General features: G+C 41.5%; 1 protein-coding gene across 2 annotated transcripts in view; it reads right to left on the reverse strand.

The window, feature by feature from the left end:
- Nucleotides 1-558: 558 nt before the first annotated feature.
- Nucleotides 559-17,443, reverse strand: part of ankrd13b (ankyrin repeat domain 13B) — a 46,375-nt gene continuing 29,490 nt past the window's right edge. The window contains exons 7-17 of one of the 2 annotated variants that reach the window (XR_535231.3): nt 14,809-14,875; nt 13,629-13,710; nt 11,684-11,748; nt 10,544-10,576; nt 10,303-10,442; nt 9,350-9,507; nt 8,990-9,178; nt 7,277-7,440; nt 4,449-4,525; nt 3,543-3,660; nt 1,988-2,122 (exon numbers count right to left, since the gene is read on the reverse strand). Coding sequence is in view for 1 of the 2 variants with exons in the window: in XM_081614143.1 (XP_081470269.1) it covers nt 1,921-2,122; nt 4,449-4,525; nt 7,277-7,440; nt 8,990-9,178; nt 9,350-9,507; nt 10,303-10,442; nt 10,544-10,576; nt 11,684-11,748; nt 13,629-13,710; nt 14,809-14,875 (1,177 nt within the window). In the remaining variant the exon portion in view is untranslated. Of the gene's footprint in view, nt 2,123-3,542; nt 3,661-4,448; nt 4,526-7,276; nt 7,441-8,989; nt 9,179-9,349; nt 9,508-10,302; nt 10,443-10,543; nt 10,577-11,683; nt 11,749-13,628; nt 13,711-14,808; nt 14,876-17,443 lie in introns of both variants that reach the window. The other variant, XM_081614143.1, reaches the window with a different exon arrangement.

Below are 17,443 nucleotides of genomic sequence, written 5' to 3' on the forward strand. Positions count from 1 at the left end.
TTAACGGTGTGCTGTGTAACATTGATGACAAAAGAGAACTAAATTTTAACAAGATGCTAATATAACTATATATTTATTTATTTATTTATTTATGTATCTGTTTTTATTTAGTTTGTGTTCTTTTGTCGTGAAACAAATGTGAAAAGAAGAATGCACCCTGTTTTGTTGTGAAATTATTGTCAAATAAATGTGTTGTTAAAAATCAAAAATCTTCTTCTTCTTCTTCTTCTTCTTCTTCTTCTTCTTCTTCTTCTTCTTGTCGAGCCTAAAATAACTACAGTCAAAACCCCCCTCGGATCCGGCTGAGGCGCCGGGAATCCGTGTCACAGGGAAGATGATGGAGGTGGCAGCTGCTAAAAACAGATCAGCTCCGTCTTTTGCTGACTGACTGCTGCTTTGCCCATCTCGTGAGAAATGAAGCGCTTTTATCGCCGTCATTTTGACTGAGAGAAACCTGGAAAACCTGGGGAAAGGTGGAGGGATTTGGAGCATTTCAAAGCTTGCCTACAAGTCAGAGATTTTTTCTGTTGTTTTTAAACATTCACTCACAGGCTCCAGTTCCAAAAGGTGTTTCTTTATTTGGATCATCAGAATCCACTTTGCAGGGTACATCTTGAAAACATTTTGATGCAGTGGTGTTCAGCAACAACTGTTTTTACAAAGTAAAAAAAAAAAAAAAATCAAAAAAATCCTTTTAACATTTTAACACAAAGAAGATCTACTGTAATTAGAGACAAGAGGAGATCAGTTTGTGCTGATATTGTAGTGGTAAACATTAGTTTCAGAGAAATGATCTTTAATAAATCCTCTGTATTCCCTTGCATTTTGATTGGCTCGTACCTCACAGCGTTTGGATTGGCCTGAGCCTTGCAACATAAAGTTACTTACAATTATTTGCAAACATTAATTTATTTTTGGAGCCATTTTTTTAATTTTATTTTTATTTTTAACGTCAGTTCACTTCGTACCGCATGTCCAGAGCTCCGACTCAGGCTCAGGTCACACAACAAGGAAACCCTCTCATGGGTGCACATCATGCTGAAATATTGTTTATATCAGTTTATACCAGTGAACGAAAAGAAACACAGAAAAAAATAAATAAATAATCTGTTCTTGTGAGTATAAATTTCTTCCAATAACATATCTAGTCCACAGACAGCTTACAGAACAATAACATTGGTCCTTTATTAGTTTTCGGTACACTCGTTCTCATACAGTGGAGCTGCTGCGCCTCCTGCAGCCACGTCCTACATCTAAAACCTAAACTGGCCCGGCTTTGCTTTGTGCTCAAACTCATCAATAAAAACCACCACTAACAGTCTTATATGTGATCCGCCAGCAAAGCTAAGTACAGTACGTGTTGATTTTATGGAAATTAAAAGCAAGTAAATAAGCGTACCTGCATGTTATTTTTGAATATTTGAAAAAACTTGAGAACTTTCTCATGGTTTGTTGACATCCATCTCATTACTAACAACACAAGCCTCACTGGTCGATTGTTTCCCATTTTTAAGACTGAAAATCAAATGGTTCAGTGGCAGAAAGGCTCAAGGTGTGTGTGTACGTGTGTGTGTTGGTAATGCTGGAGCAGAAACACTACAGAGGGAGCACTGATGACCCCACTGCAAAGAAAACTGGTATTATTGGTTGTAAACTGGCACTGCTCATCGAGGTACCATGTGGTGCCGCTGAGAGGAAAAAAGTGTCCCTCTCCAGCTGCCATCTTCATCACTGAGCGGCTTCAGGGGAAAGGTCTGACGAAGGCGAAGGGAGAAACAGAGGAGCACTTGATTGTTTCACTAAGACGATTCAGGCAGTTAGAGTGTGCTTAAAGTTTCCCAGGTGGCCGTTTCTTCCCTCTTGTCCCAACATGTCCTCAGTCCAGACCCTTCCCCACCATCGCCGCCGGCAACGAGGCTCTCACTTCTCCATCAGTGACAGCTGGATGATTCGCTGAAGCTCCTCTTCCTCCTGCCGCCGCCGGAGGTCCGCCTCCTCCTGCTCCCGAGCCGAGATCTCCATGGCGATGCGCAGCTGCTCGTCATAGGTGCAGCTGGGCGGCTGCTTCTTCGAGGGGGTGGAGCAGAGGCTGGAAGCGGGGCGGGGCTTGTGCTGAGGCGTCCTGGGCAGCATGGATGGAACAACATATGGGGACATATTTTGATCAAAGTGCAACAGACTAACTGCTATCTTAGAGCAAACTGGCAGAAAAACAACAATAACTGTAATCCAAAAAACAAAAATGTAGCTAAACTTTTGCCAGGATTAAGTTTAAACATTGTGATATCAGATGAGAAGAGCTGAAGCAAAGAGAAAATTCATAACTAATAAGTTTCACATATTTAAAATTGACATCTAGACAATATATTTTAAAGTATTTATCTTTTTTGGTGTGACAACTTAACACGAGGCAACAAACTCCAGGAAGTCAGCAGGACCCCTCAACCACTCATCAGAAGAAGAAACCCAAGAAGAAGAGAGAGATGTAAGCGTCTCAACCTTTGTGATCGGCTGTCTTACGTTTTAGTCTGGAAATGGGGTGGGAAAATTCTGTTATTCTGTTGGTCTGGAACTGGATAAAAGAAATAAAAAATCTGGATTTTTCTATATATGGTTTCACAAAAATCTGACAAAATCTCAAATGCCACCAAACCAATAATATCATTCCCATTGCCGAGCCTTCCTTCAGGCTAAGCTTTTATTGTTATCAAAAAAAATATTATTGTTTTTTATAGTTTGCCTGGCTTGTTTAGTTCATGACGAGCATTTCAAATCAGTAGATGCACGTAAATGATTTGATTCGTCACAATTTTACATTTTGGTTTACAGCTATTTGCCATTAACCTTTAATGAAATGTTGAGGAAAACTACAAAACTGGCATCTGATCATTCATTGGAAAGTAAAATAATCACTTAATCACTGTGCGATATTATAATTCAAAATAGCTCTGATAGTCATAATAATGATGCTGTAATAGTGGATCAAATGTAGAGTGCCAAACGCTGACATATCCTCAAGTGGGCGGGATGTGGAGAGATTTTCTGAAGCCTTGCGTTTGCATTCTGTTCAAAATTGTGTTTCTTCAATGAACAGGTGACGACGCCAATTTCAGCATCGTCAGAATCTAAAATCTGATTCACTTTTAAAGCCAGACCGTTAAAACAGAAGCCAGTGAAAGAGGTGAGAGCGAAAGCACAGCAGCCTGCGCATTCAGCTCCACACAGGAACGACAGATAAGGATAACAGACTAAAGTCAACTGCAGGAAACTCTCTTCCCTCTCTCACAAACACACTCTCCCAGCAGCGCTGTGCAGATAGGAGATGAGAGAAGAATAGCAGGATGGATAAGATAATAGAAAAGGGGAGGAGAGCAGCAGAACACAGGATGTGAGTCAAAGATGGAAGGAAGGAGCCGCAGTGGGGAGGAAAGCACACAATGGTGCCTCGGAAGATAGTGAGGAAAAACAAAACGCGACAGAGGAGAGGATGCGGGGGAACGGCAGGATATTTCGCCTTCGCGCTGACAGACGTGGAGATTTACGTTGTTTTTGTTGCAGGATTTTGGCTGTTTTGAAGATGAAAGCTTCTGTCCTGTTCATTTTCTATTATTCACCCAGGCTTTGATTTGACGTCTGCCACTCCTATTATGAGAGGGGTTGCTGAAAGACATAGATGTTGATGGTGTTGAATTTTATCATATTTGAGAGCCACAAAACCGAAGCATATTGAAAACATGAGATCGGAGTAAATAACAATAGCCTGCCTGTTGTTTTTTTTTTTTTTACAAATGTCTGTTTGTATCACAAAGAGTCTGTGACGCCGCGTCTCTCTAAAACACACACAGCAGCCCGTATACAGGTGAAGCACTGTGAAATAATATGTAGAGCATTTAAACAGCAAACATGATGATGATGTCAAAATGAGATGAAGAAAGATGTGCAACTTTTTTTTAAAGTTCCTCTAAGGTTACAGTTTAACATCCCAGTCATGACTCGTTTCAAAAGTCTTTCTTTCTTTCCTCTCATCCCTTTGGATTTTGTTTTTCTTCAACTACCAAGTAGATGATTAAGTTTTCAACAAACCGTTACCCTTTACCCAGCCTGGCCCTCACTGTTTCAGTAGTTGAAGGTTGCTCTCTGTTCAGCTCAATGCCTTCCATCTTTACTGTGATTTCGGTCCTGGGCTGTGGTCTGTCTCTCTTTTTCTACCCTCTCTCTCCTCTTCCAATCCTCATATTAACCATCCTTCTCTGGTCCCAGCAGAACTACGTCCCATTTTTGCAAATTTTAGTTTTTTGAGTCTCTGCTTTTTTAAAAAACGGCACTTGATTTGTCTCATGTTATACTGTCAGATCATAGTGACAGTTTGAACAAATACATAAAATAAATATTGCTTATAAAAGTTATACTGCAGTTTTAAGAAATAAAAGCAAGTCTTTTTTTCTCACCTCTCTACACGACTTGGGTCACAGGACAGGGGGTGTGCTCCTGGCTTGCTATTGGTCAGCGCTTCCCAGATAGTCACCTAGAAACAAAGAGGAGGCAGAACAGGAAGTCAGAGAGCGGATGATGTGGACGAAGAGATGGAGGGATTTCTGGAAAGGGTGAATTCTTCCTGTGGGCATTTTTCCAATCAATCCCCACTAAAGCACCATGCACACACAACGTATACACACACACACACGTACACACACACACACACGCACACAAAGCATAAAGGCAGCCAGCTGGCTTGATTTTGACTCATAAACTGAGAGTAAACTAGATCAATCCTGCCTCTAGTTCTTTGGTACACACACTATTAATGAACCGCAGGATGTTGCAAATTTAACCCTTAGTTAAAAACAAACTTTGCTGCTGCAAATCAAAATAACTTCATCTTAAAGTAAGCACTGCGGTTTAAAACTCATTTTCCTAGTGTGGAAAAATGTACACAAATTCCACATAAACGACGTAAGCATCGTCCCGACTTAATATTCCAGCTGTTATTAAAGGACTGATCGTATTTGTGAACAGGAACTGTGACGTCTCTGAAAGTGCGGCACTAAACCTCCACTGTTCAAACGTTCTCTCATCCCCTCAGCTTTGTTTCTCACCTAATGAAACACATCAGAGGATGTTCTCTGACCTGTCTCCCTGAGACTATTTATATCCCAGACTGCACCCCAGAAGGAGCAGGATCTTCAGGATTTAAGCACAGGCCTTATCCTGTGGCAGCTGGAAATGTAAAGCCTCTTGGTTCCATACTGCAAAGGCAATTTATGTTGCTTATTGATTTCATTTCCCTGTGATTGTTTGTATTTTGAAACCGACTGCTATTTGTGTACTCAAGCACGCACAAATATTGGGGTCTTCATTGACTTATTGTTGAATTTATTCCTGTGATTTTAAGATGGGGAAACAATGACTGATTGTGTGCTATCAGCCTGCAGATACATACAATACTTCAACCATGTTATTTTCCCCACACATACAGCAGAGGTAATATTTTTAAATAATGTGATTTGATGTTGATGTCGTGTGAGGCTGACACAGATTCAGTAAAAAAAAAAAAAAAAAGTGACCAAAACTTAAAATTAAACCTAAAATTCAGTTCTTCAAAATTTTTTTTCATCTGAATCCTCCATTTAAACTTTACTGGGATTTGGATATTTACATTTTAGGTGTTATTTGAACTTTTCTCATGCCATTCAGCTGCAAAGGGTTGTGGGAATAATAAAATAAAAACACCTAGTTAAACATTACAGCGGTCCTATTTATTTCAGAGGAAATAATAGTCCAAGATGATGAGCAAAAGCTTACAGAAGATCAAGTCATAACTAACATAACACAGCTTCTCCAATATGTCGCCACCACGAGCGGCACAATTTTAAAAATTCAAATTCAAGCTGTTCTAAAATTTCAGTTTCTGTGAGAAAGTATTGAATCCCTCTTTCTGTCAAACAGTTTTAGCGGAAAGTCGGTTTTGTTTATCTGAAAATTCAGCTTGTTATGTGGATGAATGAATCTCACAAATATGAGTCTGCCATATTTTACATTTCAAATAACTTTGTACCCCTAGTGATTATTTATCGGTTATAAATTACATATAAACATTGTTTCGATGGCTCAAATACATCAGGTTTATCTATGTTTGCATATATGTCAACACTTTGGTGAAAAAAAAAATTAGAATATAGTGAAAAGTTTATTATTTTCTATCACTCATATTAAAAAGTGAAACTCATATTATATAGATTTATTACACACAAAGTAGAATTAACACATGTAAGGGCTGCAGAAGTCAGTTTTCCAACCCCATGCAGGCAGCAGAACAGACACGGCCATCAGGGTGCGCTATTTTGCTTGTGTGCTATCAGCCTGCAGATACATACAATACTTCAACCATGTTATTTTCCCCACACATACAGCAGAGGTTATATTTTTAAATAACCTCTGCTGTCAGGAAAACCATTGTAACACCATCAGGAAAACATCAGGAAAACCATTGTAATACCGTCCAGGAGAAATGACTTCCACCCTTAAACATCAAACAAGTAATTTATGGCACTGCATCGTTTTTGACCATGTTGTTTTACAGGGGTAATTTGCTCATGCATTAAAAAATATTTCTTCTGCCTGACACTTTAATTCCATGGTATACTTTCTTACTGTTGCCGCTACCTTCTTTGAACACAGCGATAATAGTATTTATGTAATTTCTATGCCCTCCCTTAGCTTCGATCAACAAAAGTACGTCAAGTTGTGCCACTTGTACATTTTATAAGCCTGTGAGAAAGACAAAATGGAAAGATTTGTGGTTCTTAAAGCGATGGTGAGTAAGGGGACAGAGTTGGAAATAAGCAAAAATTAAAAAAAGAATCAAGTATGACCGTAATTATTTACAGTTAGGATTTTTATGGACTGGATTTGAAGTGGCTCCACTGCCACAGTGTTGTCTGCAAAGCTCCATTAGTTTTTTGTTGTTTTTTTTCTACAGGAGGCTAAATGAACTGCAGTCACAGCAGAATATACTTTTAACAGTAAATGACAAGGCAGCTGAAGCATCATATCATGTGGTTAAAACAGGTAAACCCCCACAACATCAGCGAAACTGCTAAATTTACAGAAGAAGCAATGAATCAGCATATTTCCATTTGGGAAATAATAATAATAATTAAAAAAAAAACTGTACAAGCACTAAATTTGTTATAGAAGAATGTAATATGGGACAGCTAAAGACATATTCCTTCCAGCGTTACAGCCAGAAAGCTGAAGGGATTCACAGCGGGATCACCTGATCATATTCGGATCCGGCCTCCAGCAGACTCTGCTGTATAGCAAACTGCAGCAAGTCTTCTTCCTCCTCCCTCATGCTGTCTCTCTGTTTGCCTCCTAGCATGGTGTATCCAGACGGAGCCTCAAACACACACGGGGGAATCTCTCCTGCTCGGCACGACACTGTTCCACAAGACGAGAGTGGAGAGTTGGGGGGGGGGAATAAGGGGCAGAGGTCAAGAGATGAGCGGGAATGTTATCTGACTTTAAAGGACACTGAAGCAGAACAACAGGAAAAGAAAAAAACAGAGGAATATATTCCTAAGCCAAACATGGAGAGATCAAAAGTTAATAAAAGTTGGAGTATTTGTTTTCTCTTTCATGTACCGTACTTCCGGCACATCACAGGACAACTGCTAACTCGGAGCGCTTTCATATGAGACGATAACATTGGGGATTCTCAAAGAGCCGCCGTCAAATGGATTATTCCGCTGCCCGGCACAGATGCAGATTTTACACAGTGCTGATGAGGTTCTGATTAAATAAACGCAGGACATGATCCAACAACACAAAGCACGAGTCTGTCCGGTAGAATCGAGTGGTGAAAAGAGCTCACATCTTCCTCATCAGTTACACTTTGTCCTGCAAATAGCTCCAGTCTAGGAGGCTCCAGGGGAGGATGCAAGAGAGATGAAAGACTCCATCGTTAATGTTTGCAAAAGCGTTCATAACCTTACATTTTTTCACAGTTTATTACTCGGAGGTCTTACTGTATTTTACTGGCATAATTCGGCTAATTTCAGTTCAACTCCCCACAATCCTGCACTGCATCACTACAATTGTCACATGACCAAACAAAATAGCACACGATGAACCTCTTCCCATCCCATAGCCCTCTAGAAACAAACAGCAACAAGATGGAAATAAATAGTGGTTGTTAAAATCGGCCCAGTTTTATTTAGATGCAAACGTTATCTAAATAAACTCCTTATTATTATTTTTTTTAAAAACACAAAAAAAAACACAGTTCATCTTTCTGTAAATTTCCATAATGTAATTTTCCAGCTGACTTGTCAAACACAAAACACGGGCCAGAGTTTAACTTTTGATCAAATTTATAGCAGGGTTAGGTTATAAAAGAAATGGACAAAACTGCAAACCTGCTTAGAAAGCCTCTGCTGCTACCAGGGCTAAGCTGACGGGCAAGGAGAATCACCATAGTTACTCTGGAGGAGCAGCAGAGATGACAACTCACTGATGGTGCAACTCCACAAAATCTAACAAAGAAAGCCATTAGGAGGCCATCTAATCGTTTACCACAAGCCATGTGGTGAATGAGGCAAATATGAGAGAAAAGGAGTTGTTTAGGCCTATCTGCAAAACAGTATTTGTGCTGTTTGAACTAACACTGAACACACCATTTATAGGGGTGAAACGTGGCTTAGGCAGAATCCCAGAATCCTACTATGGGACCTGGGAAGCTGATAAGAAAGCTAAACAGGTGAACACTGGAGGAAACTATCAGAGGCTGCAGGAGGCTAAACCCAACTGAGCTTGAGCTATTTTGCAAAGAAAAAAAAAAAAATCAGCATGCCACTTTTCTGATTTTTATTCACAAAAAATACTGTGTTGGACCAGGATAAATAAAAATTCCCTTGATGTTTTTTTTTTTTGACAAAATGTGAATATTTTGAGTAGTGAGAATATCTGTGGGCAGCACTTTGATGCTCACCTGTGGAGCTAGAGCTGGAGACGCTGGAGGAGTCGCTGCCTGGAGACGGAGCGTCTGTCCTCGGGGCGTCCCGCTGGCCGTCCCCCTCCACCCCGATTTCGTTGTCTGGACGGAGGCCGGCGCCCTCCTCGCAGCCGTTCAGGTTGCTGAAGGTGATCCTGGCGTTTAGTATGTGGTACAGGGGGATTTCTGCAGGGGCGAGGACAGTTTATCCGTCAGCTGCCCCCCACCCTCTCAGATCATTTTGTCCATTCCATCTCATCTGTTTATTAAATATTCATCACCCTGTCTCCCCCGCTCAGTTTAAGCAGCCAACATTTTAACCCCCCTCCCCTGTTCATTCATCCACCCGTCGCTCACCGATCTTGACCGGGAAACCAGGCGGCAGCCGCAGAGTGATGAAGTCACGCAGCTTGGCGAACAGAGCGTTGGAGATGGCCATGAGATCGATGATCGGCACCACTTGTTCCGCCAGGGACAGAGGATGGGACTCGCACAGCCACAACTTGGCTTTAAACCTGAAACACAACAACACACAGCCGCTTTTACACTCACAACTCCTGGCGAACAGAAACAGAGGAAACCGAGTCCGACTTGCGCATAATTAAAAGCATTTTAGACGTTGGGAATCAGCCCGTCGTTTGGGCAGAGATACAAAAAGACACCGATCACGTCCACTAACAGGGGCTGTCCACGAGCTGCTGAGTCATGTTCAAAGCCAGGCCAATCAATTGTTAGACTCTAATTTGTGCGATAATGAACACAGAACTGAGAGGCAGCTCTGCCTCCTCCAAGAATTAATCTCATCATGTCCTGTCACTTTTTATTTAGCAGCGATGAGGAATGTAAACGGCGTCGGGAGAGGACCAAGGGCCCAGCAGGCGCAGGAAGCTGCTTCTATTTTACTCTTTTCTTTTTTCCTGTTTGCACATTTCTCTTATGATTGTCCCCCACGCCTCACCCCCCCATGGAGATACTGCAAGATTCCTCCACTTCCATGTTTCATTTTGTGTTTTTAATATAGCGGAGTGACAACGAGGCGCCATGAGTCATCCATCTCAACCTGCTGGAGGCGGAGCGCCTAAATGCCTGACTGCACCAGCTCCGCGAGGCGTCCGCACCGTCCGTGGCATCTATAAATACGCGTCTTCGGTTTCTCTCTCTCTCTCTCTGTTATCTGTCACCCACCTCAGGATTGTCGTGGTCAGCCGCGACGAGCGGCTCGTTTCATACCGGCCATCACACTGTCAGCTCTGGCACTTCGCAGAGAGCGGCGCGGCCCGCCTGTTTGTGTTCCTGTCAGTCTGGCTCACCTCTGGGTCTTGGTGGTGAGCTGGCACGGGTGGCCGATGTCCCTCGGCGTCGGCTGCGTGGAGCTGGGGTTGAAGTACTCCTCGGCCGTCAGCGCGGCCGGGTTCGTCACCACCGGGGATGACATCTGTGTCACCAGAGCCTGAGGGAAGTACAGCGGGAGTACACAGTGAAGCCGAGTCCTCGGGAATCGAAAGGAATTTGCTCGAAGTTCACAACATGGTTTGGTTTTTCTAAACTTACTTCATGTGCTTTTTGTTCCTGATGTTTGTTTCCCTGCAGTGGCACAAAAACGAAAAGAGTTTGGACCCTACTCAGAATACAGCAGAGCAAAAGGTGAAGTTTACATTTAGATTGTTATTATTTGTGTGGAACTCGATAGACTCACAGCCAGAAAGACAGAATTTATCTTTTGTATTTTTATGCATCTGTGTGTGGATGATGAGGTATATTGTTTTAGAGAAAAATTACGGTAACACTATTTGAAGCATTGGACTGACATGACACTGTCATAAACATGACATAACACCTGTCATGAACATAAAGAAGTCTATGAATGTTTATGACTTATCATGAAGTGTCACTCGGTAAATAATGACACTTTTAATGCAAAGTGGCTCTAAAAGTTGCATTGAAAGTCCATTTAAAATGCCAGCTTTGCAAGATTTTGTAAATCATGATAATTTAATGCCAAGTTGGCACATGAAGCCTTTTAGTGGTCAGATTATTGTCTTCTCACTTCAACAAACATCATATGAAAAAAGCAATTCGCAAGGCAGTGATGGGACATCCTCAGCAGCTTAATGAAAGCTTTGCAGGGAAGCAAAAACTAAAGAGGAAGTTTCTCATGTCGGGTTTTACTGAAGCTGTGGATCTTTTGGAGCTCCAACGATGATTTTCATCTCTGCAAAGTGGCTTTGATGCCACTTTAAACTTTAGGATTAAGAACGCCACTGTACATCTACATAAGAGATTTAAAGCTGCTCAAAATATCTGCAGAACAAACATCAAAGTGGGGGAGAAAAAAAAAAGAAAAAGAAAAAGCTTTTGAGTGGCGTCAGGGGAGAAGCAGGAGAGTGGAAAGCAGTAACGGCGAAAAATGAGTGGGAGTGGGAGATTACAGGGGGTGTAAGGAGGGAGGTGTGAGTCATAGAAGCTCTCAAAGCGAAACAAATTAAAAAGCATGATCAATATTTCAGAGCAGGCTGCATGAGGGCTCTCTTGTCCACAACGCTGGGATTTTACACACTGCCTGTCCGTCCACAGACAAGGAAGATGGAGGGGACGGGGAAACTGCAGGGGAGCATTTATTCCCGACAATAAAAGCCTCATCAAACACGAGAGATGCAAGAACAGAGAAAATGCTGGATGGCATGCACTCACCGCGTTGTTGGAGCTCATGTGTTGTTCTGCAATCCCGAGGAAGTTCTGCAGTGGAGTCCTGCCGCCTGCAAAGGGACAAACAACAGTTCAAACAAATTCAGAAGCAAAGAAAAAAACAACAACCTTCTTTTATAACAATGAGAAGAAGCCTGGGGCTCATTATCTCCACCGCAGCTGCCCAGAAAGTTATTTTCCTCTACACTGGATGGCTCAGAAGAAGCCACTTTTAGCATCTAATAGCCAGCATCAAGAGGCTTTAAAGCAGCACACAGAGAGTAGAGTAAATCTGAAGTGCTGTCGTCGATTCGGGAGATCTGAGCTCAACGCGTCCGATTATGAGCGGTAAGAGGAGGAGACCTTTCTATCTGCTCCGTTCACGAGTCATCCTGTCCCGTTGTATATGCGGTATAAAAGAAACCGAATGATCCGTGTGATCAAAAGGTAGACCGTGCTTTTATACCGAGTTCAAAGATGGAAACAGTCGATCCCTGGGAAAATTTATTCAGCCTCCATTTTCAAACGGCGTTGAGAAAAAAAGCAGCCAGTGTTGCAACTTTGTGTAACACTTGCAGCCTTCGCTTCACACCCACGTGTCCTCTTATAAAACAGACAGAAAGCATCTTTTATGGAGAATATTCCCATCCTTACCATATGAAACATGTTTCACAAGCACAAGTTTCCTGTGTAATATATGCAGTCTGAGCAAAACACAGTGAGTTAGTGGAGAAAATCCACTTAAGCAAAGAGGGGAAAAAAAAAGAGTTTCTTCACTAAGCCAAAGAAGAATGTTTTGAATCTCTTCTGTCAGCAGAGACAGGAACCCTGCAAGCTCCTGCTGCACTACGGTAATGCAAATGTTATAAAAGTGGTGCACTTTAAAATTGATTGTTGCAAAAATTACAAAACACACGTGATTTAAAAATCCAAATCCAGTTGAGTTTGGGTCTGCCACTTGAAGACCTTCGGTGTAGAGACACTGGCTGGACCAATTAACTCTTACCACTCTAGTAATCTAAGACGGCATGTAATAAATTAGTAACTGGTTTTATTTAGACAACCATGAGAATTGGAAAGACAGCATTTCATTTGTAGCTGCAGTCTTAGGCAGGACATTCATATAAAAATTGCCAGTAAGTTGCAGGTTTGCATGATTAATAGTCCTCAAGTAAAAAAAAAAAAAAGTAAAGTAAATAAAGTATATTTTGCGAACAAAGATGGCCCCCAAAAAGTCAAGCACTTTCACAAATTAAATACCGTTTAGGCCCGTGATTTTTAATAAAAATGTAAAACATTCCCAGTCATATACATCTAACATTTGCCCACTTAAATAGAAATTCTAACGTTATGTTTGAGAAAATCTGCAACACTTCACTGCAAAAGAAAAAACGCTAAGTCACAGACATGATGTATTTTTGCTATGCTGCTTTGAATGCCGGAGGAGGCGACTTTGTTTGAAGCAAAGCAGAGGTGAGACAAACCTTTGGACATTCCAGAATACAGACTTTAGATTTTGTGAAACTTTACAGACACTGTGAAGTCATTGAACTGGTTCTGATAACACTTTCCTCCTCCTGCGCAGCAGAAGAATGCAGATAGGGATGTGACCTGGGAGACCAGGATCAACCTTCACATCCTCTCCTTTCAGATGAGTGTGGGGCTGCTGAGCTCCGCTGACAGCCTCCCTCCTGGGAGGGAAGCTGGCTAATCTTGTTTGATGAATGATCTGAACCATAAAATGAACGAAACGCAGCCTCAGAGAGAACGTTGCGACCTGTTAGGCCGTGTCTCTGGGTGATCTTATTGAGCCCAGCAGCTTATCGGCAGGTCTTTCATCAGGGATGTCACTGCGGGCTAAGGCTGGGGGTTACACCAGTGAAGCCATAATGTTCAAGGCAGTCAGCTGCTTGGCTTTACTGTGCTTTAATCCTCACAATGAGTTAGTTACCTTTTGTCTTGTTCTTGTTCTGATCCGTCAGATGGTCAGTTCTGGTCCTGGTGATCAGCTCAACATTGGATGCTGCGTAGACCTGAGGGGAGATAGGCAGCATTAGAAAATATTTTACCTAATAACGGTGTGTGTAAATGTGTATTTTGAGTAGTCAAACAGGATTCTATCATTATTAACTGCTAAAAAATTAAGGGTATATTCACACCTGACAGTCTGGTAGTTCAACTGGGAATAAAATTGCAACATTTGTTACATTTTCACCGGGTGCAATATGCGTTCAAACTGCACCCTATCAAACAAAAACCTGTTTTCCCCACTCGCCTGTGGTGGCGCTGCACCAAGAACCACTGAAGAAAACAACATAAAGACCTCTGAAGAAGACGAGCGACATCAGATTTTAATGGTTGTATTATTACTTTTTTGTCGTTGGTAAAATATCCCTCTAGCATTAGACTCGTGGCTTTTGCTTAGGATTTACTGGTCCAGAATGCACTGCACTATAGTCCACTTCCTGCTTTTGGACTGGTCTCCGGTCTGCTTGGCATTCACATATGCAGTTGCAGTTCTTGTCCGCATCAGAGTTCGATTGCGCGTTCACACCTCCCCAAACAAACCAGACTGTCAGGACAAAAACTACAATTTGATTAAAGTAGACCAAACGGGGCTCATAAAAGATGAGAAGATCCTGACTCTGACCATACATAGGACCATTGTTCAAAGTGAAATATAATAGTGTGTTCAGCAGCAGCAGAAGTTGCCTGTTTCCATCTGGGACTCTAAGTCAATGATGCTGAAAAAGAAGCAATTTTCAAGCATCAGGACTTTAAAGTGTTTTTAAAGCACCATCGGCAGATGGTCCGGGGCATCTGACATGGCTATCAGTCCCTCCAGGGAGGTCAAAAGAATAACAAAAAACAAAAGGGCTCAAGGTAATGCCTTTGCTTTTTCGGGGCCATCTGGAGTTTTATGTGCTCATAAATTATCATGTGGATTCTTCACCTTCATTTGAGGGCGACGAATTTGTCTAACTCTTAAATACCGAGAGGATCGAGTAACTTTTGGAAGTCTCCAGTGTGGGTTTGAACCTCCTTAACGAGGACTTTGATAACATGAGACTGAGCGTCAGGCCTGAAGCGGTGAGAGGAAGGTGAGCTGTCTACGCAGCCGTCACTCGCACCTTGGCCTCATATCCGTTCACCGTCTCCGTCTTCTCGCTCCTCCAGCCCAGGATGCCGGTCTTGTTCCTGAAACAGAATCCAAATAAGTTCCCTGTGACCTTTAAGTTAAGCTCATAGCTACATGAAGAAATGGTTTAAAAAAAAACACATCTGTATAATTTATACAGAAATTAATTATGCAACAGTGAGAAGGATTATTCCCAAGTTTAATAACATTTAAGGCAGAGCGCCTTCAGTCAGATCCTTCTTCAAGCTCCCTGCACTGCAGCCTCTACCCCATTGGTGAGACATGCAGCTTGAAAATATTCTCCATTGTTCCTGTTTGCCATCAGTGAAGATCAGCAGCTCACTGTGCAATTAGGAAACCTGTCGAGAAGCTAGTGAGGCATTTCTCATCTTCATCTGCTTAGTCCCTGTGGAGCCAAGCAGAGGTTTCAAGGATGGTTATCCCCTTCATCATTGTTCCTCACATTTGCAGTAATAGCGTAAATACAAGGATATTTAGATAATAAAAAGTAGCAGCTAATATCAGTAATTAGAATAGAAATGTTAATGTATCAATTAGCCAACTGCTGTGGTCCTAACCTATTCAGAGCTTTTCCATTAGCAGTAGAGCGATGCTTTCCCACTTCAATTCGATTCCCCCACAGGACCAGCTGTAGTATTTTCAAAAGAATAGATTTTCTCCTGTGTTTGTAAAGATTCACAGCTTATGATACGACCACAAACCTGGAGTCTCTTTGGTAGTTTGTGAATTCATACTGACAAGTTAAGGAGGCTAAAATTAGCATTTCGTAATCAAACATGTTGAGCCAAAACTAAAAACATGACACTGGTACCAGGACAATCTATCTATTTGCTATAATACAGAATTGGAATTTACATTTCAGAGTTTTAGATTTTATATTATGATGATTTAAAAGTTTTATTTTTCATCTTAGCCTGCATTATGCCATGTCTGGGTTAGGTAGCAGTCAGATGAAGCATTGTAGAGTTCAGGTTTCATTTTTACAAAACTCCAACAAAATGGGTACAAAGTGGAGATGTGGTAAAACAGACAGTGTCAGCCATCATGTAATGGAAATTGACTTTCCTTCATGCAACTTGTCTAAAAAAAAAAAGAGTGACTAAATGTGTTGTGTTTTCGTTGTGCCCTTTAAAGCTGCCGGGCATTTAAACATAGATATTATATTCATTTTAGTGAATTATCGGACTGGGACTCAGTTACGACAAATGCCTAATTAAGTGGAAATGGCAACAGGGACAAACAATTGTCAGTGGATCATCCCTGCTTTACAGACCTCATATAGACACAAAACAGGAGAGCAAAATGTTCATTCTCCTCAAGGATCCTTTGTTTTGAATATTTTTTAAAACCTATTCCTATTGGGTTCTCTGTTTTGTCCTCGTTCAGTTACTCATTCTGTGTCAGTACAGAAAAATAATGCCACGCATATCTAAAAAAAAAAAAAAAATCCCTTTTATTTTAGAAAAATAGAAGCTAAAGTTGAAGAAGGAATGACGTGACCTCTTTGAACTTCCCTAAATTTCCTTAAAGCCTGAAACCAGAAAACTGCAGCGCTGTAGTTTTTGTGCGTGACTGACTGAAGATAAATAAACTCCAGAGGTAGATGCCCCGTCTGGGCTGCTTTGACAAAGTGGTTCGCTCTGAAGCATCATAAACAGATTATTGGCATGTAGACAGGAGTGCTGACTGGGGGAAATGCAGAGAGGTGACGCTAAGGTGGAAGACTGACAGGGAGACGATTACCCTCTGCCTGCTCACTTCACTGAGCTGTACTCTCTGTCCTTCTGCTCACTTACTCTTTATCTCTTAACATTCACTCTTCCTCTCTTTCCATAATTCACCCAAATGTCTCTTTTTTCCCTCTTTCCCCCAGAAGAACCATTTCGTTTTGTCTACATATTGCACTTCTATAACTTTTCGTATCCCATTCATCTATGTCTCCATTTCTCAGCCCGCTCCTTTGCTCCCATTGTTCTGTGCCTCATCTTTTCACTTCTGTTATTTTTTTTCTCCAAAATCCTCTTTATTTCTCCCTTCTATTCTTCTATGTCCAAATGTTTTATTGTCCCTGTCATCCCTCTTAAGTCAAAAACACCATAGTTCCTTGTAAAGAACTTGAGTTTTCTTCTAATGAAAAGAAGTTACCCATGGGTAAGTAAAGCCGCAACAATTCTCATTGGGAATTTTGCCACAAACCGCACAGTGGACACAGCCAACATGTGGAAGAAAATAGTCACATCAGGTCCAAATGTGACTTTTTGGCCTACATACAAGGTGTTTTGTGTGATGAAAATATCTCAGTACACATTGCCCCAGAAAGAGCCGTGATGAAATATGGGGGTGGGTAGTATCATGCTGTGGGAAAGTTTTCCTTTGGCAGCAACAGGGAAGATGGATGGAGTTGAATATAAAGCAAAGACGCGAGATAACGTGTTAGACACTGCAAAGTACAAGCAGGGTAACGTTCCTCAACAGATGTGTAAACTGAGCTATAACACAAGTCGTTCATATCAATCCATATTCATGTCCAGACCTCAGTCTGTGCTTTGACGTCTGGACTGATCTAATGCTATTCTGTAAAATTTAAAATCTTTCGATCTGGTGGA

The sequence above is a fragment of the Poecilia reticulata genome, chromosome 13 (genome assembly GCF_904066995.2).
Source record: "Poecilia reticulata chromosome 13, P_reticulata-male-v2, whole genome shotgun sequence".
Lineage (NCBI taxonomy): Eukaryota > Metazoa > Chordata > Actinopteri > Cyprinodontiformes > Poeciliidae > Poecilia > Poecilia reticulata.